Source organism: Camponotus vicinus, unplaced genomic scaffold (assembly GCF_025532165.1).
Source record: "Camponotus vicinus isolate PSW18456_S1 unplaced genomic scaffold, iyCamVici1.0 SCAF_8, whole genome shotgun sequence".
Lineage (NCBI taxonomy): Eukaryota > Metazoa > Arthropoda > Insecta > Hymenoptera > Formicidae > Camponotus > Camponotus vicinus.
Window position 1 is genome coordinate 11,417,497 of NW_028141980.1, and position 25,860 is coordinate 11,443,356.

At 30.2% G+C, this 25,860-nt stretch overlaps 3 protein-coding genes and 1 long non-coding RNA gene across 8 annotated transcripts in view; 2 read left to right on the forward strand and 2 right to left on the reverse strand.

The window, feature by feature from the left end:
• LOC145975270 (protein FAM13B) overlaps positions 1-10,416 on the reverse strand; it is a 50,703-nt gene extending 40,287 nt beyond the window's left edge. For 2 of the 3 annotated variants that reach the window (XM_083105617.1, XM_083105615.1), the window contains exon 1: positions 9,924-10,416. The gene's annotated coding sequence lies outside the window, so the exon portion shown is untranslated. The remainder of the gene's footprint in view (positions 1-9,923) is intronic. The other variant, XM_083105616.1, reaches the window with a different exon arrangement.
• Positions 10,417-11,257: 841 nt separating this feature from the next.
• Positions 11,258-14,004, forward strand: Rps4 (ribosomal protein S4). Its single transcript, XM_083106199.1, has 6 exons — positions 11,258-11,351; positions 12,118-12,376; positions 12,663-12,760; positions 12,843-13,014; positions 13,252-13,381; positions 13,833-14,004. Exons 1-6 carry the CDS (start codon positions 11,349-11,351, stop codon positions 13,957-13,959), a joined length of 789 nt encoding a protein of 262 aa, XP_082962325.1. The 5' UTR covers positions 11,258-11,348; the 3' UTR covers positions 13,960-14,004.
• A 430-nt stretch (positions 14,005-14,434) lies between these two features.
• Positions 14,435-25,860, forward strand: part of LOC145975603 (uncharacterized) — a 32,153-nt gene continuing 20,727 nt past the window's right edge. The window contains exons 1-4 of one of the 2 annotated variants that reach the window (XR_014440017.1): positions 14,435-14,523; positions 14,625-14,767; positions 14,867-15,240; positions 15,353-15,466. This is a non-coding gene — a long non-coding RNA (uncharacterized LOC145975603). Of the gene's footprint in view, positions 14,524-14,624; positions 15,241-15,352; positions 15,467-25,860 lie in introns of both variants that reach the window. The other variant, XR_014440016.1, reaches the window with a different exon arrangement.
• On the reverse strand, positions 15,889-25,735 carry LOC145975597 (putative tubulin polyglutamylase TTLL2). Of its 2 annotated transcripts, XM_083106195.1 has the most exons (12): positions 24,027-25,735; positions 23,174-23,505; positions 22,707-22,758; positions 21,757-21,938; positions 19,003-19,128; positions 18,575-18,678; positions 18,339-18,471; positions 17,972-18,248; positions 17,353-17,555; positions 17,006-17,269; positions 16,532-16,821; positions 15,889-16,320 (listed from the first exon to the last, which is right to left on the reverse strand). In XM_083106195.1, the coding sequence occupies exons 4-12, from the start codon at positions 21,832-21,834 to the stop codon at positions 16,200-16,202; spliced, it is 1,596 nt and encodes a 531-aa protein (XP_082962321.1). In that variant the 5' UTR covers positions 21,835-21,938; positions 22,707-22,758; positions 23,174-23,505; positions 24,027-25,735; the 3' UTR covers positions 15,889-16,199. The 2 variants fall into 2 exon arrangements, with proteins under 2 accessions (XP_082962321.1, XP_082962320.1); XM_083106194.1 differs by lacking the exon at positions 24,027-25,735 and having other exon boundaries at positions 21,757-21,903; positions 23,174-23,719.

Genomic DNA, 25,860 nt, shown 5'->3' on the forward strand with positions numbered 1-25,860 from the left:
AAATTATGTCGTATGAAAAACAAACTTATATATATATATTTTATTGTTTAAAAAATCAACTTATCTTAAATTAATAAAATGCTACATATTGTAAGAATCATACGATTCTTCATATGCGACGTGGAAGTCATAGAATCGCACACTTAATCCTTAACCGGACGTGTAATCCGATTCTATTTAATTATGATCGCTGATTCATTTAGCGTGTCCAGTTCTGTCTGGTTTTCGCGGAGTGTGACTACGTTTGAAAAATATTGCAATCGACAAATTCGAAAAATTCTCACTAATTTCCGTTTGTAAAGCATTTTATCGCATCACACAATATGTTCGAAGAGATTATCATAAATCCACTACTGCTTTAATAAACCCAACATTAAAAAATTTTAAATATTTATAAATGATATTAGCAGTAAAATAATAATCAATGCATTTATAACATCATAGAAGGCTTCAAAACGAATCGCACACGTCTGTCAAATATTTATATTTTTGATTTATTAATATTTTTGATTTATTAATATTTGAGAAATGAGAATCGTGGACATATCAATATTTTAGAGACGTAACGATGAGTCAACGTTATATATTTTATAACAGAAGAGTATAATTAATCGTAGTTATCAGGTTTTGCAATACGTGCGACAGCTTATGAATTAATTAACTTATATAGCTTATTCTCGTATTTAATCTCGTTAATTAATATTTATCATTCGATTATTTACAATACTTGTCATTGCAAAAGCCTGATAACAACATGCGCTCTTTAAGACATCGCTTATTTCTGCAAATTTCGGACGAAATACAGCGAGTTTTGTGCAATACAAATTTAGTTAATTTAGCAAAATATCAATTTTTCATATAAATAAAATAAATTACGAAAGAAACGTTTATATCTAATATTATTCTAATTCTGCCAAAATACTACTTATTTAAGTAATATAATTTATAAAAAATATAAGAAATTTAAAAAAATTATTATTAATTATATGTGTATATATAATTACAATATTATTAAAATATAATAATATGTATATTATACACACGAAAAATTACGTTACTTTTAATTGTTTACTTTTAACTATTCGTATGCATCAAACTGCATTGTTCGATACGGATATTCGTAAAATGCACGTGTGTACGAATATATATAATTTTTTATTTAATTCAGCGATATTGTATTAGTATTCATAAGTAATGCAAAGCTAGCAAAATGTGATTGTTTGTTTCCGAGCTTAAATATCGGATATCCTTGGCAAACAAGACGAGACAAATAAGACTAATTCAAAAGACGCAGCGAAAATGAATAACTACGTCTTTGCAAATAATCAAATTACACAATCAAAGAACCGTAGAAAGCACTAAATCAGTAAATATGAATGTGGAGAAATAGAATGTAGAGATTGACTTGTAGCACAATTAATTTTAAATAAAAAATTTTCAAAATATTTAATTTAATTTTCAACTAACTTTAAGACGTTGAAATCTGAGAATACTCCGAAATTTTACATAAATAAATCCGTTACTCTTTTAAATTAAAATTAAAATTAATCGAAAAAGATTAGCCGTGTCTTTTCACAATTTTTTTAACATATAAGTTTCAGCGATAAATAATCGAAACATTCTTTCTCGAGATCCGTTCAACTGATCTAACGTACTTAATAATTAGTAATGCAATGGATAGATTCGCTCGCGGCCAATCGATTCGCTCGTTGCGAAATATCGTGCGTGCGACTCGGCGCAGTGTTCGTGCAGTGTCTGCAATCGATATTTCCCGTAAGAGAAGTAAATGGAATGAGCGTTTAATTTCGTACAGCGGAAAAGCCCGCTGATCTCTCGTCTAATGATGTACCGATCAAACAAAAGGCACCTGTTCACAAAATTGCAATATATTACTAGACGCAATCCACGTATTTATTTCACTTTGAAAAATTCACTTTGAAAAAAAGTAATACAAATACAATATTCCTCGCGGTAATATTTTTATGGAAAATATCAGAATAACGTGAAATGCAAAAAATAAGAAATCTGAACTACTAAAAAAGAAGCAATTTATGTCGTATTTTAGCATATTATGATGAGAGCTGAAATGATTTATCAAAACTCACTTTACGAAGCGAATTTTAAAAGTATAAAAAATGAAAAGAAATTTAAAAAAAACTTGGCTAGTATTAAGCATTTCAAATAAATTTTGTAAATATCAAAAATAAAATGCGAAGTAAATCTTGTAAAATATGGAAAATGAGAGAAATCTTTTAAGTAGATTGTGCTAATTATAGACATCTTGCATTTTAGTATTTTGGATATGTCTTGTCTATATAAACTATGGTATCTATCTATCTTTCTCATTTTATTTCTGTTTGAAGCTTCCTCATATATATGTAAAATTCAATGAACTATTAAAACGAGATATTAAGGATATATAAAATATTAAAGAAGCCCAGAAAAAAATTATATATATATATATATATATATATTTCATATTTCTATTTTTTTCTCTGCGCTTTTTATATTTTATATCCTCATATCTAGCTTTTATAGCTCATTGTGAACGACCCTTGCACCTGCGCCTTGGTGGAGGATATAGGAGAGCGCGTTGCACTTAGCAACAACTGCACGTTTTTATGTAATCATCGGAAAGAAACCAAATTTCAACGAAATGTCGACAATGTGTCCGTTGTTACACATTTATAGGTTTTTAATTCAATTCTTTTGTATGTAAAAAATATATCTCTAGCAGAATTTTTTTCTCTTTCACGTTAAATAAAGTATGAGACTTGATACCCATCTCTCTAGACGATATCCTATAGCCCTTATTAGCGACTCGGGATTAATAGACATTATATCGAGGTTACTTATACCAAGAGTAATTTCAATAGATCGATAAATGTGACATAACAATCCGTGATTATTTCCGTTCGCGTTTTATTTGGCTCGTTTTGCCAAACATAAAAATGCGCAAAAAGAATTTCTTCTCCCCTTTCGATCTCAACGATACTGATCTGAATTGATTTATTTTTTTGTCAATCGTAAAGATGATGCTATCTGATAATACGATTAAATTACGGAGCATTCATAAAAATTTCGAATTTATTCAGAGAAATTAAATTTATTTAAATTATTTGAATTTTATATGTACAATTCAATATATATTTGTAAATTTTATTTCTAGAAAAAAAGATTTTATTAAAAATTTTTATTAAATAGAAGAATCACGCGTTTTTCTAAATTATTTTAGCTTTCCATAGGTATATGTATGCTACAACTTTACAACTTACTTATGTATCATGTTCAATCCATAACATTGTCAAAATAGCACAAAAAATGCATAAAAATATATTAAATGCAATTGATCCAATTTTAAATCTACATAGTTTGCATAATCAGAGTTGCTTTTCTGCACTTAACATCAATCTCGACGTTTTGCGCAGTTACCGACATCAAATTGTACTCGTAATGATAAATTAATTTTCGCCAAAATTGCATTTATGCAAACTAATGCTAAATGATTCACAATTCGATAGCGAAAAAAGAATCATTAATTGTGATTAAAGCTAATTATTGCTGATAATTTCACAAAACTGCGACATTCGATCGACGTAGTAAACAGAAATTGCGTTGTAGAAACACTGCTCTGTGAGAATGAACTCTGATTGATTCGAGAAATTGTATGAATTAATTTTGAAATATAGATCTTTCAAAATATAAAAATTAACAGATTTGATGATAGAATGTGTGCTTGCAATTTTTTGACGAATATAAAATATCCTAAGAAAAAAACTCGATACACTTTAAAGAGTAATATTTTTCAAATAGTTTGGCAACAAACACATAAGCACTGTGGATAAAAAATAAAAATAAAAATGTGGCACCGTTTACTATTTACAATTTTGAATTCACTTATATATATTTATAACATATAGTTATAGAAATTTCCTCAAATTCACAAATTTCTAAAAATTTCGCAATATTGAATCGCACATTCAATCACAGAAATCTATCTTTATTTACAAAACACGACCGATCACCTATCGAAATATCGATCTTTCCTGTTTGAACATTCTATACACAATTTTAAACGACCAATGATACGAGATAGAGCCTAAAGCGATTCGCAGAGCAAACGTCGAATCAAGGACGCTTCGACCAAGATATACGTTTCGCAGCGCGATGTCAACGCGTGAGTTACGTCAATGTCGATCGTACCTGATGATATGCGAGATGAGGGAAGTCATGACGAGTAACGAGAAAAAGAAAGAGGCTGATCGCGACACAGACACCACACAAGTGAGACTGAGTCTCCGCCGCGATCCTCGGTAAACCCTCTCTCTTCGCCCGTCGTCCTTCATCACCGCCCTCCTCCTCGCAACCCTTCTCTTCGCGACCCTCCGCTTCGCAACCCCTGACCGCCTCACTAGCGCTCGAACACGCCGCCTCCCCTGGCCGACAACGAGAATTGAGGGAACTCTTGAATTTCGCGTCGGATCCTGAACGAGTCCGACCGAATTTTCTAGATTCTACGAATTCGTAGTCAATCAAGATGGGTTCTTTCTAACGCGTACAAACATCAGGAAATTTTGCAAAGAGAGAGAATGAAAGTATAGAACGGAAATTGGTCCAGGATCACAAAATCGACATTAAGAAACTTTATACAGAGAGAATGGAATATAAATTAATTACAAAATTTAAAAAAAAATATATAAGATGCTAGCATCAATAGATTAATATATACGTATATAAATTTGGAAGATTTTGATATTTGTGCTAAAAAAATTCAAAATAGATTCAAAGACAAAATAAAAAGCCCAACTAAGTTTTTCTATATTTAAAACAAATATAATTTAACTAATAAAAAATTTGGATACTGATAATTAAACATAGATATGATGCCAAAAACCGGCAAAATACTATTATTCAATCACGATAATTTAGGTATTATATTTGAAATTCTTGAGATTCTAATAGTGAATAGTTTTGCTATTAATGCGAAAATCTCCAATCTAATTAATACACAAATAATCAACTTTCTCTTATAAAATAATATAATAATAAAATAATATTTATAATACTTTTTAGGTAAAACTGTATACATATATATTTAAACTGTAGTAAAACATTTATGTTTTTTACACACTTAATTCTCGTTTTAATCCCAACTATCTATTTCATTCTATCATATAAAACTGTATATACCATCATCATAAAAATATATTTAAAAAACACTAGGAAACGACGATGCAATTTCCATCGCTATCTGCGTCTTTCTTTTCTCCCTCTCTCTTTCTCTCCTTTTTTTTCGATCTTTTTCTCGATATCGTACATGTTCTCCGACCATCTCTCTCTTCGTTTTCCCCATCGCCAGCATCCCCTCCATTGGGACTTCCTCCAAACTTATCCCCTCCATCGTATACAAACCCCCTTGACAGCAGAGATCGCGTGCACGAGGGCGCATGCACTACCCTCGAGGAATCAATAGACTGTCCCGGTCACGTGAATCGCGAGCTGGAGGAGGACGGGCGAAGGGGGAGAACGAGAGAGGGATCGAGGATCTAAGCGAGCCTAGGAGGGATTGAGGACGAAAACCGAGAAAAGGGAGGGGAGGAAACGGCGACTGGTCGCGGAGGGTTGCCCGAGGGTTTGTTGACGATTATACAACGCGCGTATGTGGGTAAACAGCGACACGAGTTCTCGTCCGATTGAAATGTATAATGTAAGCATCTCCTTGTCATTGCGGAATAGGCAAAAAGGGCACGCGAGAGGATGGATGGGCAATGGAATGATGGTTATTGCGCATTATCTCCGCGGGATACCTTGAACGCAAACGATCGGGACACGGCATCTATCTTACCCCCCTCCCCTCCCCCCTGATGCACTGACTGGGGGTCGAAATGCGCGTCGAATTCAGTCGTCATCAATTTCGAGGGTACGCATATAATTGACGTAAATATCTGAAATTATGGTGTTTGACATTTGTACGATCATCGTTTTATGTTTGTCATTCTTTATTTTTAATTATTCCTATGAATAATTAATATATTTACGTTTTAAAGCATATTTATGATAATATCTTGTATTTTACGTTTGAAATATTTTTGCATGCATATGCGATTACTTTGCATAAATATGTATAGAACAAGAAGTTAAATATTTCAAAGAATGAAAAGTTATCTTTTTCTTTCTTTTTATATATAAAATATTATTTTTATAAAAATAATATTTTATATATAAAAAGAAAGAAAAAGATAACTGTTCATTCTTTGAAATATTTAACTTCTTGTTAAATTTCAAGAAAATAAATTTTTCTGAGATTAAATTTCAAGAAAATAAATTTTTCTGAGATTCTTGTTTCGCGTTTCTGAATTTTTTATATCTATTCTTGGATTAAAATTATGCGTGAAATGTAATTAGATTTAACAAGATAAAGATTAAATTGTATATCGGGGAATTAAATCCATTAGCTTCATCATTTGATCATATAACATTCCGTTTACTCGAGAGACGATTTAATTAACTGATGAATATAATTACTTATTCATTTAAACAGTTCACAATTTCCTCACATTTTGACGATTAAATTTGTATAAATGCATATAGATAAAGTGTTTTTAAAGTCTCATTTTTCTGACTGAATTATAGTTTTTATAAAATTTGAAGCTGATATTTTTTAAATATAATTTTTTGTTGATTTATAAAATTTTCTTATCAATCAATACTTAAACTAAAATTATATTAAAATTCAACGTTTTTTAAATAGAGTTCACTAAAATTTTGCTTTATCATTCGCTGCGAAAAACTGCATACCGTTTTAGAGAATCAAGATATAAATTTTTGGAGCCTAAACTTTCGTACAACATGCGACATCGATTGCGTTCAAACTGCGTAATTTTCGCGAGGGGATGCGTGACCTTCAACTTCAGATCCTTTTCTGCAGGAAGGGATTCCGGCCCTCCCTGTTCGTCCTCGAGACCCCATTAAAGCCAACGAATCCCATGAATGGAATAGTGACTTTACTCCCCTCGTCATTCTGAGAATCTACGCAACAACGCTTTTGCGTTACGTAATATTACGAGGTTTATCGCTTTTTACATTCTCCTCTTTATTCCTAATTTTGGTAAGAATTGTTTCACTAGAAAAAAATCATTTCACTTCAAAATCATTAATTTCATTAATTAACATTAACGATTTATTGTTATAATTAATTAATTAGATGTCGAACACATTTAATCAAAATATCTTTCTTATTTAATTCCTCGCTCAAATTAAAAAAAAAATATCTGTATGATTTATAAATAATTATTTATCAACAATAAAAAACAGTTATCGAATGATTCAATAAAAAAAAATAATAAAAATTCAATAAAAATTATTTGACACATAGAAGTTGCAATATCTCGAATTAATTAGAATTAATAAATAAATAAAACAGGATATACATTTTTTTAACTACAAGAGTAGTTGTTTATCGAAATATATTTTATATAGAAAATAAATAATATTTACAACTTCACAGAAACGGAGAATTTCATAACTTGCAAAAAAAGCGATGAGCAGTATTTTTATTTTATTAATTTTACGCTTCTCTCGCGTGTTTTTTTTAACAGCATTATGATGTCGAAATAATAAAATAAAAACAAGATAAATAACAAGTAGTAAAATATGAATAAAATGAAATACACGCGAGCATATTTAAATGTCGAGCGATTTTTTTGCAAATTCCTATCTCTTATCTTTTATAAATTCGCGGAAAAAAATTCGTTTCACCCTCAAGCACGCTTTTCCCCGTTCGTTGTCAGCGAATGTATTAGTGATGGGAATAGAACACGTGCGGACAATGACCCCACATGCAGCGTTGCGCATATGCACGTAACTAGCGAGCACATGCATATATACATGCATATATACATGCATATGCCGTCACTTGGATAGCGAGCTTTTCGTACTATATGCATATATCGATTGTATATGACGCCTCGTGATGCAAACTAATGAGGAATGCGACTCAAACGCGAGATTAATCAACATTTGTCGCGTGAAACTTTCGAATTAAAATCTTTTATTACTTTTTTCTCATATAAGCTAATAATAATATAAGTTATATATGTATAATATAGCTAAAATTGTCGTGCGAAAACTATAACATGATAAATGAATAATTTATTGCGAGAGACTGTATAATCGTCTCTCCTTTTTTAAACTTTCATTAGAATGATAGAATAAAATTGATAGAATAAAATTGATAGAATTAATAGAATAAAATTATAGAATTATTACATGTTACATAATACACATTTTGCGGATATTTATGTTGATAGTTGTAATTATATTTCATTTTATATTTCATCAACATTCGAAATCAAATGGTTCGTAAATTATTATTATTATAAAATAACTCCAAACATCGAACATTTATATAGAAATTATTCAATCTATTATATATTTTAATGTCATTAAATATTATTTATGTTATTAGATATTATTTGTATGATATATATAAAGATATTATTACAATCAAAACAGAAAGCGAATCTCTATGTTAAAGTTTCATTTTATTCGTTAATACATCATTCTCAAGTATCAACGTCTGAAAAATCGAGGCAAAAGACTTTCCAGTGACTTTCCATCGAATTTATTTTTTTGCGGAGAGATACAGGTACAAAAGGGGGATCGCGTGTAATAATTTGCACGCATCATTGTTGCGCGGATTGTCAATCATCGGCGGTTGCAGTTGTCAGCGAAGTGAAAGGAATGCTGACTGCTACAGAAACACACGAAATGCATCCAGGTCGAAGATGTAATCCGGATCGATTTCACATCTCGGGGAGCGAACTACGCTCGACGGGAGATATCTCCGGAAAAGCATACGCGGCGCGGAATTTCCCGGTTGCATAGGCACTATGCAATTACACTGCCTATGTGTCGTGCCTTTGACATACCGTGTATACGAGAACGATACGTTCGATCGATATGGAGGCTTCTCCCGTATCGAGATAATATTTAAAATTTATTCCCGTTGAGACTTAATATGCAGCATCGCTTGTGTTGGTCCCGTAAAATATAAATGCGTTAAAAGAATGCATTATTGTAACGAAGATTTGTACCACCTATTTAATTTTTAATATAATTATTTCTTTGATTTATTATCGCGATTGCCAGAAGGTTTCTTTTTCTATTATGTGTATATGTTTAACTCTCTCTCTCTTTCTTTATTATATACTTTTAATAGGAAATAAAGCAAATTATGATAAAACGATTGTAGTTTTAATTAAAGTAATATATAATATTAACGATTATACACAAGAGAGGAAAAGAAAGAAACATAATTTAAATTGTAATTATTTTCATATTAAAGATATATGGCGTAATTATTTTCATATTAAAGATATATATTCAAAATTTTCACGACAAACAATAATTTTCGATATCATCGAAAAGTTAGAGAAAAATTATCTCGAAACTAACCACAGAAATTTTGATTAAAAAATCCTGTGTACATTCTATATATAATCTATGTATGTGCCCTATCTTTCTTTTTCCTCTCTCGTTTCAGATAAAAGAATATATATATACATAAAACGTAATTAAAGCGTTTAAATTGATGGCGCCAATGAAAAGTATCATCTGAAGCATAATTGCATTTTCAATTATATACACAATTATTTCTCAGGATTATTTTATCAATAATTCAAAAAATTATCAAATATAGCAATGCCAATTCACATATGTATAATATATATGTGACTGTATCTATGTATTTATTTAAAATATTTTGCTTCTATCATAATTAACTCCATAAACAAGGGGAAAAAGATATTTTGGAGCAGACAGGATTGCATAAAAAAAATGATATATTTTCGAGAGATTATAGTTTTATGATAAGCATCTTTTCATTGAAACGCCATGAATACATTTGCCGCGTCGACACTTACCTCGTTACCGGACAGCGACCGGACAAGCGGACACGAGGCGTCGTCGTTGATCCTTGCGACAGGTGATGCGCAGCCTCCTCCTTCAGCGAACCTGTCACGGGGACGCGGTCTGGCCGACGATGTCGCGCGATGGCGTTAGCCCCATCATCCGCGGCGGCACATCGCCGCCGTCACGAAATGCTCTGATCGATATTGACACAACGACGAGGAAGGACCGCGACGCCAGGCGATGACGAGGAAGAAACGCCGCACGAGAATCGGCGGTGACACGCGCGAAAATCCTACCGTACCTTCTTGGAGAAGGGCTACGCGTACTTGTCGCGTGCGTGCGTGCGTGCGTGCGTGCGTACGTCCCGCGCGCGTTTCCGCAACTCCGTCGAATGCCGTCGCAAATCACTGCGTGAGACAGAGCCGTGCCGGCGCGGGAGCGCGGTCCGCCATGTTGTTTCGCGGCGATTAAAGGGGATCGACCCTTTTCATTTTCAGCCGCGGTGAGTGGCGTCCGGCTTTTTTATCGACCTCGCCGGTCGAAAAACTCTCGACCAATCGGTGACGTTTGCAAGGCTGTCTTCATTTTTTTAAATTTCTTTTTTATGCCAATGTTTATTCATTTGTTTTCTTTCGCGAATTTTATGTCTGCAATCTAATCGTCGCGTGTTTGAATCTTTCCCGTCTCTTCGCCTAACTTCGAAAAAAATTATCTATTAACGTATAATTTACTATTTATCTATATTAACATATTAATAATACAAATTTTGTTAATGGACAAGATGTGTTTTTTATGTCCATCTTCCTCTGGTACTTTTTAAATTATTTCTTTAAAACTTTAAATTATTTTTGTAAAATACGCGAGTGATCACTTTTTCGACAGATTTCTACGAATTTCTGAGAATTATGCAGGAATTACAAGCCGAACTTGAAAAAACTTTGTGAATCTTAACAGTTGCAATATATTTTACGCGTTATCATTTTTTGAAATTCGATAAAAAAACTAGAAGGTTAAGTATATCTCTAATATTTTATTTAGAATTTTACCTCGAACACTTGACTGGAGCAACGTTTAACGTACGAATGCGGGAAAACCGGCTCTACGGCTATCTATTATTAGCGTTTACTGTAATTCACATATTATTATAACACAAATAATAACGAAAAAAGCTGTAAAAAGTGTTCTATGTTGCAACTAGTAAGTCCGCGAAAACTGTTATGTACAAAGGATGTATAACGTGTCGCGCGATAGCCAATCAGAAGTGACAGCCAATCAAATTCTCGCTTTTCTAGTGACTTTGTTTTAAACGCTCGGTTTCCCTTCTCTGTCGCGCGACATAGTTTCAGGCCATTGTATCCTTTTCAATGGCGTTGTAAGCAATTTCCTAAGTGGGTACGCGACGTGTGTCCTCGTGCCTTTCCGGTTAGAATTCCAAGATGGTAAGGTTGTCACGGCTCTTAAAATCTATCTACATCATGCGTATGTTACGCGAATCCTCTTAATATACGAGAAAAAATCGTTGTGCACATTTTCGTACGATGGATAATACGTTTATAAAATGATATATATGTCTTATTGTTAAGAAAATTATAACGTTACTTTGATTACATCGCTTCACTTTGTTTCCTTTTAACTAATTCTTGATACCTCCTGCTTTTCATTACATTCATTATTATTATATTATAATTGTTTTTCTATTATGTTCGAAAGAACTATAGTTTTATTTAAATTAAAAATATAATATTATCTAACCTAAATTTGAACATAACCTAAGTAAAGTATTGTGACAAACACATGTATATTATTTTACATTTTTTCATAATATTGATAATATTAAAAATGTTAGTACAGGAAAATGTGCAGATCGTTTTAAATACTTATTCTGTGTAAATTTAGGGAAGTTTTAAATTATTTTTTTTTACTAAAAGAATTGATTAAAATAACAGGTTATTGTTAGAAAAACTTTATAAAATTATTATTAAAACAACAAAGTTATACTTAAGTAAAAAATTGCTTGTTAGTATTTTTCAGATTTTATTATGCAAAATGTTAAAATATTTTGATTCAACAAGTATATACTTGAAGTATATATTTTAGTACATACTTTTGATTACACTATCAAGTATATACTAAGTATTACTAAAAAAGAGGTATATTTTTTATAGTAGAAAAATTTTATTGATTATGGAATATTTTTTCTTCTAGGCTCGTGGCCCGAAGAAGCATCTTAAACGTCTTAATGCGCCTAAAGCATGGATGTTGGACAAATTGGGAGGTGTATACGCCCCCCGACCGTCCACTGGTCCGCACAAACTTAGGGAATCACTTCCTTTGGTTATCTTTCTGCGTAATAGATTGAAGTATGCCTTGACTAATTGCGAAGTTACTAAGATCGTTATGCAACGCTTGATTAAGGTGGATGGAAAGATTCGCATTGATCCCAACTATCCTGCTGGTTTTATGGGTAAGTGCTTTTACTTCTATACTTTTTACTTTTTATGCATATATATTTTACATTATCTTGTAAAAAAGTAAAAAATGAGCCATATTTGAGCTATGATATAATTGTAAAAGTATTATAGTCAAGAACTGGCCAATAGCAAAGTAAGTTCTTCAGTTTGGTCACAGATTAAGTTGCACATTATTGCACATATTCTGTATTACCCAAGAAGTGTACAAAAATGTTTAACTTGTGCATTGATACAAGTATAAACTGATAGATTAATTGTATTGTAATTAAAATGTTTTAGATGTCATTACAATCGAGAAGACTGGTGAGTTTTTCCGTTTAATCTATGATGTCAAGGGACGTTTCACTACCCACCGTATTACTGCTGAAGAAGCTAAGGTAATTGCTTGATATCTAAAACTATATTGTATCAAACAAAATATTATATTTTTATATTTATATGTGATATTATATTTTACAGTACAAATTGTGCAAGGTAAAGCGCGTTCAGACTGGTCCTAAAGGAATACCATTTTTGGTAACACATGATGGCAGAACAATCCGATATCCTGATCCTGTCATAAAAGTCAATGACACTATTCATTTGGATATTGCTAGTGGCAAGATCTTGGATTCTATCAGATTTGATTCTGGTAATTATTCTTTTTTCTAATTTACTCTGTCATAATAATAAAAAATTATAAAATAAAAAATAAAGTAATTAATGATATTATAAAAAAATAATGCAATATATGTGTGAACAAATAAATATTATTATGTTAAAATAAATATACATATACATATATATAGATATATGTAAAACACATAGAAAAATAGAAAACATAGAAAAACAGAAAAAAAATCAAGCATAATCTGCTCTTGTTTATCAGGTAACCTATGTATGATTACTGGTGGAAGAAATTTGGGTCGTGTTGGTACTGTCGTGAGCCGTGAACGTCATCCTGGCTCCTTTGACATTTGCCACATAAAAGATACGCAGGGACATACTTTTGCTACAAGGTATATAGAATAAAATGTGTTTTATTTTTATAAATTTTAAAGTCTAAGTATTTTTAATTAATTTATTATTATATGTTGATGATGGAATTATAATTATATTAATCTCTCTCTCTGGTTTTTCAATACATATTTTATTTAAAGGAATGGTTCTTATATCATTCATTATTTTATGTTCTCTCTCTTCTTTACGAATACTTCAAGATTTTATTTGTTTTTTAAAAGATTAACTTTGTTTCTGGGCCATATCGAAGCTGTGACATGTGTATATATTGCTTGTTATAGTCAAAACTTGGCCAAGATTAAATTCCTTCATATTGGTCACTGATTATCGTTATAGATTTTCCGTATTACCCAAGAAGGAAACAATACATGTTATATGCAATTTATTTTCAATAATAATAGTAAACTTTTATTGTGTATTGTTTTAAATATGCAATGTAAATTTATCCAGGTTGAACAATGTCTTTATCATTGGCAAAGGCACGAAGGCTTATGTGAGTTTACCACGAGATAGAGGTGTGAAACTATCGATTGCCGAGGAACGCGACAAGAGATTAGCAGCGAAAGGAGTGAATTAATAATGTAAATTTTCCAGGAAATAAAATTAATCAATAAAAATATAATTTAGGATTTTTTAAACAATATAAACGATAGTACCTAAACACGATGTGTTTTTTCCAAATATATCCCAAGTACATATAACTTCATGTATGTACATATTAAAAAAAACTAAAAATACTAAAAAAAACTTGATTTATATAAATTTGTTTAATTTGTAAATTTATCATTTTTATGTAAAAAAACTTTTATACTAACATTTCATAAAACAGATAATGTTATTATATAATTGTCGTTTCCCCTTAAAATTTTATTGTGCGTTTTAAGTAATTGTGTGCATTATATTTTACATATTTATAATCAAAATAATTATTTTATTTAAAACTATATAGTGATTATACTCTTTATATCTCTTATTTAAAAACCTTCAAATTACTTTGAAAGCATGCACTGTATGCGCATGCGCGTGTCATTCATCTCGATGTTGCGGCAGCTAGAATTTGTATTGAGTCTTGACAAGATTTTTGGCAGATTTTAATCGTCATAGGATAAGCGGATTAATTTACATCAAGAATGACAAAAAAGTTTCAAATTATCGTTATCATTATCATTATCGTTTCAAATTATCACATTGCATTTGTTTAAGTTCGTTTAAGACTGTATATTTTCGTGCATTTTTTCAAAGGAAATTCGTATAGCTCGAAGTGTCAAAAGTGCAGGGGGCGCGTGCGCATGCGCGTCGGCGGCCATATTCCTTTTGGAGTTTCGGCGACGCGGAATCAGTGCTGAGTCGTGGACGGGATTTTTCGCAGATTTTATAATTTTCAAGTAAGTTGGTTACATCGAGAATGGCAAATAAAGTTTTAAATGATTGTTGCGTCGTGTTTGTTTACGTTCGCGATCATGTGTTGTCGCGCATTTTGACAGAAAATTCGCGTAGCGCGAAACGAGAGAAGTCGTGCGACGAGCGCTGCGTGCGCATGCGCGTTGGTAGCCATATTCGTCTCTGCGTCGCGGCGGCTGTGGAATCAGTGCTGAGTCGTGGACGGGATTTTTTCGCAGATTTTAATCGTCAAATCGAGTGTGTGGGTTAATTTATGTTGAAAATAGCAAGCAAACTCTCAAGTTATCATCGCGTCACGTCGTTTACGTTCGCGATCATGTGTTATCGCGCATTTTTGAGAGAAAGTCTGTATGCGAAGCGAGAGAAATGCGCAGAAATTTTCAAGAGTCACACGAGTGATCGCAAGGACGCGCAAGGAATTACAGATACAATAACTGAAGAAGTATGATGAATTTCGGTGAGTAAGTTTGTTTAATTATTTATTGTTGATTATATTAATGATCGTTTATAAGTCTCTTATTTAGTAGATACGGCTAATTGATAATAACAGTTTATATTCGTGATTGCAGAGTTTCGTGTTTTCTGCCGGAAGTTCAATCCACAATTGTGATTTCGATAAAGTAGGAAAAGAGCTGAAAATTGGAGATCAAAGGAATGATTACTACACGAAATGCTACAATTTAGTGAGTAATTTGATTTATTATTGTTGGCTGAAGAGGCCGTATATGTATCTTGCATTTGGCGTTAAATGTGGCTATTTATAATAATGATTATAAATTTATGTTATATATTAGAAATATATATAGAAAATTAATTTGATTACAATAATAATAGAATTATTATTATATGAAAAGTATTATAATTATACAAAGTATATACCATATAAAATATTATAATACTATAAAATTGAAATAGTTATGATAATTTGATATTATAGTAAAATTAAAATTTTATGTGATATAATCTAATAGCTAAATTATAATAAATTTATAAAAGTGATAATTTATAAAAGTGATAATTTTAATAATTTGAAACTAGAATAAAATTAAAGGTTTTTTTATGATAAGTAATAACCTCGTTATTATTAAATTACAAAACAATGATGTTATAATAAAATAATTTTATTGAGTTGAACATAAGACGGCTACATTTAATGCTAAATGTAAGTACTAAATATTTAATTGTTTAATGCATAAAATTTCATAATGAATCATTTTGAAATATATTAAGTATAATATATATATAATATAATATATAATATATAATATAAAGATCGATGAAATAGAGATGCGCATTCATTATAATATACATTGTACAATAAAGTATTTTTTAAAATAATGCTATAATTAACAAGCATAAACAGTAAATAGGTGTGAAAATTGTGGGCATGAGCAAAAAATGTAGACTTCTAGATTTTTACTTTTCTGGCAGCCAAACTTCGGTATTTAGTTCAAGCGCATTTTGCAGAAGAGCATTGCATTGCTCATCTGTGAGTTTTTCGTTTCTTTGTTGTACTTCCTTTGCGGCTTTTAAGTATCTGTGGGATAAAATATATTATAAGACTGCTGCACATATTTTCTGCATTAGACATATGTATAGAGAATAATTTTGCACTGTTAATATTATTGTACGTTAAAAACTTTTAATTTATCATAACAAATTTATATCTGAAATATGGTACACGTGTGATAGCTTTGAAATAGCTCATATAAAATAAAATAATAAAGATTTCAATAAAGTATAATTACTTTTGTATAGAAAGAACCATATTCTTGATCTCGTTCTCAACAGTTCGTGGCGACGGTCTCACATTTTCCGTATTCTCAATATGTTTTACTCGAGTAAACGGACAAATACGAATCCATCCGCCTTCCTTTACACAGGAAACTCTCCAATCTCTGCCGTTGTCCCAAATTGTTTTAGAAGCATAGTTCTCGATCGTATTTCCTTTATATCCTCGACGTATGTATTTGTCCATTAATAGTGGGTTGTAATGGGACCAGGCAGTTGAACAAATTTCCGGCGTTGATTGTCTTAACTGATGATAAGAAAAAAATTAAAATATAAGCAATATATTTTTTTTCGAATAAACAATACGCTTCCAAATGCAAATCTTTTTTAAGATATTATTAATTTTTGTTTAATATCTTCTTAAGACTAATTTTTTCATGTTTCTTGTCTATTAAAGAAAAATATTATTTTGGGAATTTTATTATTATTACCGTAGCTCGGGTATCTGGAGAAAAATTTAGAAAAGTATCAGTTTCTCGTCCGAGTTTTGATTTTTTTTTCATGGAGCGACCGAATTTGGAAGACATTTCTCCCTCGTCCTCTTCAACGCGCTCAGAAGAGGACCAGATTGTAAATAGGGAGAGTCCGGTATTACATACTGGAAGACCTAATAGATCAAATAGATCATGCAATAGGGGTTTCTTCACTTCCGAATCGACTTCACAGTCATTACTCAAAGCCGGACTTAAGTTCACCTGTAATTTAATTTGTTCTATAAATTCGTTATACATTATTACAATGTTTAATTATTTAATTTAATTATTTGCGTTGTATTGACCTCTAAGAGCCATGGTTTCAAATTCTCATCAATTAACACATCAAAACCGAAAAATTCGAAACAATTCGAGGATTTAGGAATGCCTGCCGCTTGACTTAGGATTGTTAAAGTCACTAAACAAGAGATTTTCTGCCACAGAATCCAATCGAAATATCCTGATTGTTCGAAATATCTCCTTAATTGTCTAAACGTCCATTTGCATCCTATGTAAAGATAAGAAAGTTATACATTATTTCAATTTTTTTAATCTTCTTACACAATTATAAAGCAAGGCATTAATTAAGAACAAAATAAAATAATTTTTACATATATAATAATTTTAATTAATTATTTAATAGAAAAAGATTAGCACTTCGCGAACAAATTGAATAATTTTCTTATCGTATTATAAATGATACATAATCAAATACTATGTAAATACATTTTAAAAATCAATCGTTAAAATGATTAAACGAAAAAATTATAATTCGTTTTAGATTTTTAGATATTCATATGTGCATACAATAATATGATGTCTCTTACATGTGTGATGCACTAATTAATTACACTACATACTAGTTAATTGCAATTTATATAAAACATTTAGTGTGAATAAAATTGTGCTCTTAGCATCAAATACCGGCACCGATGCGTTCCTTCTTCTCTGAGTAGCCTGGTCCCAACTTGTTTAGGGAAAAATTTGTAAGATGTCGGAACGGATCGTCCAATCGTTCTAAAGAAAACTTTTCGGTAGCGAAACGGGCCAAACCTTCCTTGTACAAGTAAATCGTTAATGGACGATAGGATGGCACACATACATACAGGCGAAGATCGAATTTGTATCCGCCGATTAGCAGAGGGTTTTCGATATATCTTTGCGCAACTGCGGCATTATCGTATGATAAATCGCTTAATTTCTGAAAAGATATATTTATATCTTATTAATTTATTAATTTATGCAATTCGTATTTCGATTTGCACTGATGAATTTTTAAAAAAAGCCTTACGCGAAACAAAAAAATTCCTTTTCCCTGACTTTGCCCGACTGGTTTACAAATCCAAATTTTATAGTCTTTCTCATAACGACTACATTCTTCGGCTAATTTCGTGTATTCGGAAGGCAAGTTATATCCTGCGGGACTAATGCGACAAATTAATATTATTAGAAAAAGATAATTATATTTTAAGTATTACACATAGAAAAATAAGTAATTAATGAAAATCTATTTATTATTCATAATACCTGAAGTCATAAATTGAACCGTGGACTTTTTTCATACATTTCAAATGACGGATCAGTTTATCCTTTCGGCAGATGGAATTTCCTTTTGGTATCCGATTGACAAACTATTCGAAAAATAATCTAGCTAATGCGTGTTGACTAAACTAAAGTTCTATATATAACTCATGTTATGTATATAACTCATAAATTATCTAAATTCAATAAATAGAAAAAACTGTTGAAACAAATAATAATTTTATTGATTAAATTTGAATTTATCTATTTCCATTTATGCAAAAAATTTATTTATTATGATAAAAAATTGAAAGAAGTTTCAAAGAACAACTTTTTTTAAAATTTTATGTAAAGTACTTGTTGTATTTAGTGTGGTTATTGTCAATATTTTGGATGGAGATTTGAAAACAAAAGTAGAAATATTGCATTATTACCTGCCAGGGAAGTAATGGCCTATAATGCGACGTGGGGAAACCACCGGACCGCCACCATAAATTCCATCGATCTTTGAATACATTATTTTCGCCGGCATACTCCCGCCATCCGCGTTCCGTGCAAACCTATAGAGGAAAAACATCCGCGAATAGAAAGCTGATATTGGCTAGACGGTTATTCCAAGGGCCAGATACTATTTATAATCCGTCTCAGATGTCGATACGCGCGTGAGTGCTCAAGCATTTTCCTCGTTGTCAAACGACAACATAAAAGCGAATCTTTTCTGCATTATAATAGTATATAAAATATATATCGATGCAAAATATCATGGTGAAATGCAGTCCTTTTTAAAATTGGCAATAAGCGCAATATTGAAAACTTTGCATTCATTGATATACTATGTTAATTTATATTTTTACGTTTCATTGAAATTCGCATGATTGTTTTAAATTGAACCATATTATTTTTTTAAAGTAAGCTATCCATATAGACCATGTTAAAAATAGCAGTTTTATCGATGCATATACAATCGATTCTTGGATATAAATATTCTTATAAATAAATTCGAAATGCATTCGATTTATTTTAGTATCTCGCTTAAAATATGCGCTTATATATATATATATATATATCAGTTACAACCTGAATACCATAATCTATATCTATTTAATTCATATTCTATATATATATAGGTGTGTGTATGTGTGTGTGTGTGTGTGTATGTTGCATCGGTTTCTTCAATTGGTCAGATTAATAGTCCAGAATTATTTACAGTTCGGCAACCACGCGAAAGTAAATTCATTAATTCCAGATATTGCACTACGCATTTCAAAGTTCCGTGAAACTTTTGAGAGTGAAGTACGAAAATAGCGACAGCCGCCCTTGATTTATTTTCGTGTTATTAGAACATTAGGAATGACTGCTCGCAGTATCAGAAATGAGCCAAGGTCTATGATTACAATTAAATTATCATATATCACTTTAATTAAAGAGCTTTCTCGAATCGTTTTAATTTTAAAATAAAGATTATATACTTACAAAATTTTACTATAACTTTTCTATTATAATATTAAAAAAATAATTTTAAAAATATGACTCGCTTTAAGATGGTTTGCACATTCTTTAATTATACGAAGATAAATAATTGATAAAAGATTAATGTGTAATTAAATAATTTGAGACTGATCAATCTTGTTTGTACACATCAGTCTTGTTTATGTACACATTTTAAATTGGACGTGTTTGATCTTATAATTTGTCTTTGGATTTGAAATATAATTTTTTGAATGCGATATTTTTTTATATAGATTTTCTTGCAACATCAACGGCATTTCCATAGTAATAAATTCTATAGTATTTGACATAAGATATGCTATTATTTAATTTTGATTGATCATACATTGTACGAAACGATTGAGCTATTTTCTAAGTTTTAAACGAACTTATTTTAGATACATTTATGCAAACTCGCGAATTATACGAGGGACTGCTGTCACTGGCAATCTTCCATTTTTTAAGTTATTTTTTCACGAATAACCTAATCTTTTTTGCTCTATTTTGCTCGACTATTGTAGTTAACCATCAAAGGCAAACAAGCAATTGGCCTATTAAATAAAGTTCGTTGAGCGAAGTAATTTCGTATAGCACTGCATCTTCACGTTTAATATTCAGGCGTAATGAACTTTTCGATCACTTGCAGATAAAAACCTGCAAATTCCTGAGCAGTTTTTAATTGCGAAGCAAATATATCTTTTAATTTAATCTTTAGTTTTAATCTTTTAGCTTTAATATTTTTACATCATCTTATTTTGGGGACTTGTGTATAATATTATAACATTTGGAATAAAGTGTTATTTCATCGAACTTCTGAAAATAAATTGTCTTTTCGAATTTTAAGATTTTTTTCTGATAATAACTTATATATTGTTTATATAGAATGCACTTTTTTTTATTTAATTTTTTTAATTTAAGCAATTTATCTTTTATTTAAAATAAATAGAATATAATAGTTTTCGTATTATAAATGATAAATTAATTAATTGCAATTGTCTTCTTAAAATTTTTTTGTTTGTTTGGATTTTATCTTCTTAAATAAATTTGAGATTTAATTACAAATTTAATGTTAGAAATTTTAAAAATTTTGATTTGTTTATATCATAATCACTTTCTTCAGAATTTTAATACAAAAAATTTAATAAAGAAAAGTACAATAACGCGCCGATAGAAAACATTTAAATAGTATGAAAATTAGGAATCTCATGCATGGAAATTCTTGCAAAATCCAACCAAGTCCTCTGATTTCTGCTTTTTTTATCGTTGCATGTCGCAATTACCTAATCGTCGTGTCTAAAAACGGCGTATGCACGCAGAGGCGCGTTGCAGGTATGCATATATGTATATATCGTGTACCTTGAAAAGTATTTGGTTCAAGGGCGTTAAGATCTAAGTTTGTAACTGTATCGCAAAAGAATTCCAAGGGATATAAAAGCTGAACTAGGAAGCATCTACTTCCGCGATTACATTCCGAATATACTACATAACGTTTTTCATCGGAGTTGATGACCTTTTGCGTCGAATCTAATCGATTGTTCGCGATGCATCGCGCGTGAACGCTCGTGCAAAAACGAAGGAATGACGTAAAGATTGTACGTGTAGGTCGGAGTACTTGGTCTTGGATTGTAGTTCATGTATTATTAAGAATATGATCGATGATCATTCACCTGTGAAATCGAAGGAAATGTAATTAACTTTACCTGAACAAGTAAATGTGGCCCGGTACCGTTCTCATTTAATCTGAACACAAAAGGGCCTTCCATGCATTTTACTGCCATCCCGAAACACCATATTTTTTAATAATAAGTACAATAAATCTCTCTTCGGCTGAATCACATTGATGTCAACTACATTTCATAGAAATATATTAATGACATGTGGTCTAAAAAAAAATTAAATTAGTTAAATAATTAAATATATATATATATATATATATATACATATATATACATATATAATATACAAATATATATATATACATATATATACATATATATATATATATATATATATGTATATATATATTTATGTTAGCAAGCACGACGATAAATTAATTATATTTGTTCAACTTTCTATTGTCTCTTGATCATTGCTATCAAGCCTTTTATTAATAAATCAAAATTGTTGTTTTTTTTATCGAAAGATGAAAAAAATGTAATTAAATCTTGTAAATCTTTTTTCACTAGAAAACACAAAGTAAAAATTACTCAAATATCGATGAAAATTTATTAATAATTTTCATTATTAATAAATATAATTTCACTAATTGTAAGTAGCGTGAAACAGATAAACATAGATATTTTATGAGTGCAGATTTAAATTTCCTGGATAAAAATAACAAAATAACTAATTATAGTTAGATTCGTCTTTAGTACTTACAAATAATGGACGAAATTAGTTAAAAAAACAAGTAATATAGAGATAATTGATTGATATCAATTACGTGTTAAAGTCATAAATATAATGTATTTCTTGATATGTGACATCTGCATGTCAATGCACATTATGCGAGTGCAACTCAATATCAGGGACATGTTTGTTTTGAAACATAAAGTGTGCGTAAAGTCATGAATGAAGCTATGTGTTTCGTATTTGATTCTCCATATTATAATATATATAGTAAAAAAATAGAAGATACATATAAACTTACCTTTTTGTAAATAATATACATCTATTAATAATACTAATTCTTAGAATGTTATCTGTAAATAAATAAATAAATATATGTCACTATAGCTCTAAAATTTATATATAATTATATATAGTTAGAAATTAATCATTTTAAATGTTAAAAATATTTAAAATATATATATGATTCATTTAAATGTTTATATATATATATATATATATATATATATATATATATATATATATACACACATCTAAACATTCAAATAAATTATAGATCTCAAATATCTTTAACATATAAAATGATTAAATAAATAATCTAATAAAATATACATATAAAACAAATTTATATAGGGAGAGAGAGAGAAAGAAAGAGAGAGAGAGAGAGAGAGAGAAAGTTAGAGAGAGAACTGCAAAAATTATGAATGAAAATATCTCATTATATAAAAAAAATTTTAATCTCATTTATTAACTCTAAAAAAGACTTACGAAGGCAGTCGTAATCGGCATAAATATTAATTTCGCTGATAATTGTATTGCCATTTCGATTCAGCGAATCGAGAGTCATCTGTGGTTTCGATACATCGAAGCTTTTCGTTCGCGATGTTTTTCGTTAAGATAACGGGTGTAGACAAGGCGGGATTTCGACTCTCACTGATTCGCGACCACGTTCCAGTCTACGCAATCGCTTTCGACTGGTTCTCAGGTGCGCAGGTTACCTGTGGGTCGCTTGCAGCTTTTATGCGCTTTCCGCCGCGATTGCCGCAAAGGTCGGCAAGGACGGCGGAAGAGAGTGCCGGATAGTAGGCGGTCAGAAACAGCTTATTGGGGAAAGATCCGAAAGACTTTAGATAATTCGAATTTATGGAAGGTTATTAGAAGCACGCGACGCGCATTATTGTTTTTCTCTAACTAGAAATGGCAGCTAATAAGACTTTAGACCTCGAGTTGAAACATAATACATTGATATCAGAATAATGCAGTATAATTATATTATATTAATATTATAATTCTTTCTCTTATATTCTTAAAATTGTTAACTTCTCAATTTATGGCTTTAAAATTTAAAGTGAAGTAAATATAATGTAATAAAATATCAAAATAATATAATTATATATATTATTTTGATATTTTATTACATTATATTTACTTCACTTTAAATTTTAAAGCCATAAATTGAGAAGTTAACAATTTTAAGAATATAAGAATACTTTCACAGTTAGAGAAATAAAATATTAAAAAAAAAAATATTTAACTTTTCAAAATTAAAAATGCGTGAAATGATTATGATCAACACATGTCTTTTTAATTAATTTAATATCTATAAGAATTATTAATTCACCACTGCACCACTTATATATCAACGTTTTAACAATAGTTTGAAGCTCGCGAACGTGACATTGAATCTTTCTCTAGCAACTGCGTGCTTTTAAATACCGACGCAACGCACTTTTAATGGGGGATAATTATAATTGATATTTATGATGCTTCGACTGAGAGAGAAGACATTTGTCAGATGTCACGCGATGATAGATATGTAGATACGAGAATAATTAGTGTTCTTGAAAAAATGTTTAAGCTCCAGTAATTACGTCTAATTAGTATCGTTTGATTACCTTGATTTTGTGGAAATATTTTTACCACAGCGAAACGATATGAGGCATGCTTAACAATCATTAAGACTCATTGACGATTAACGAGTGTGAGAAGGATGGAAAGATTAAGGACAAAAAGGACAGAAAGGATAAATTAAGTGGTTATATATAACAATGAAGACTAAGCGTATAGTATTTTAGATATAGAAAAAGACGAGCGTAACGCTGATGCCGCAACGATTTGACGTCAAATGTCAAATGTCTCGCTTTATATTAAATTCGTCACTGTATATTTTTTTTTACTGTGAGAATCCGTACAAAAGAAGTAGTAGGATACACAGTAGGAATATTCAATATTATATAGTTATAATTGAAGCAGATGAGCAGAGACAGAAAGAGAGAGAGAGAGAGAGAGAGAGAGAACTATAGACAAAATTTTTGATGAATAAATTTATGAGAATAATTTTCTGTAAATTTTCTAAGAATTCGTGTATTGTTTTAAAATGACAAAAAAAATTTTAAATAAAATAAAGTTTTCATTTACGAAATGTGAAATGTGAAATTTTCTTAGGATTATATGTATTATTTTTCACACAGATTTTATTAATTTTATTTATATATCGCTTTTACATAAAATCCTTTTGTTTTGTAAGAGATTCACTTTCCGAAAAAATTTCTTCACACACAAATTAATAAATGTCTCATCAAAACGTATGACTGTCAAAAGAGTTGTTCTCTTTTAAAAATGTCTTTCAATAAAGATTTAGATTTGGTCTAAATGTCGTGAGTCAATTTTATTTTATTAAGTATCTTGAATATCTAAAGAGACAGAATTTTTTTCATATCTGTCTTCTTTGGAAGCGGCCAGGTACCGCAAGGCTATATTAATGATAAATCGATGAAACGTTGCAGAGAGTGATTGCTTCTGTTAAATACTCAAATTAGTTTAGTCGTTTTCATCGAATATCGATATTCTGGTCGCGCATTGATCTTTTTTAATAAAAAATAAATATAACGCTCAATATGGATATTTTTGCCTCATTTGTCTTGAAGTAAATTTTAAAATACAATCGATTTTTGTATTCATCGAAGTATTTAATATCAGTTGTAAATAACGCTTATAAATAATTAATGTTCTTGTTACATTTTATCATGAACTATTTTACTAGATTTTTATTACACACTTCGATGTAACACGCGAATTTCCTATAAAGCTTGCTTTGACTGATAAGAGAACCTTGGAAACTCCTTTCATATAGTTTTGATGAGTCTCGGAGGTTTCGTACAATAATTCAAACCTGAGTAGCAATTATATTTATATTTATACATAATATTATCGTTACGTATTTTTATTTTATTAGATGTACTATCGTTTGAAAGATTAAAAATCATTTTTTACACGAGCTTTATTCTTGGTATATTATATGAAATAGGCATCTTTTAAAATCTTTTAAATTTTAATTTAAATATATAATTTTAAATATTAATATAGTTAGATCGAATTATTCATTATATTTAATAATTAATATTAGTTGATTTCTAAATATTTCAATGTTAACAGGATGGGGAAGAGAAAGAATA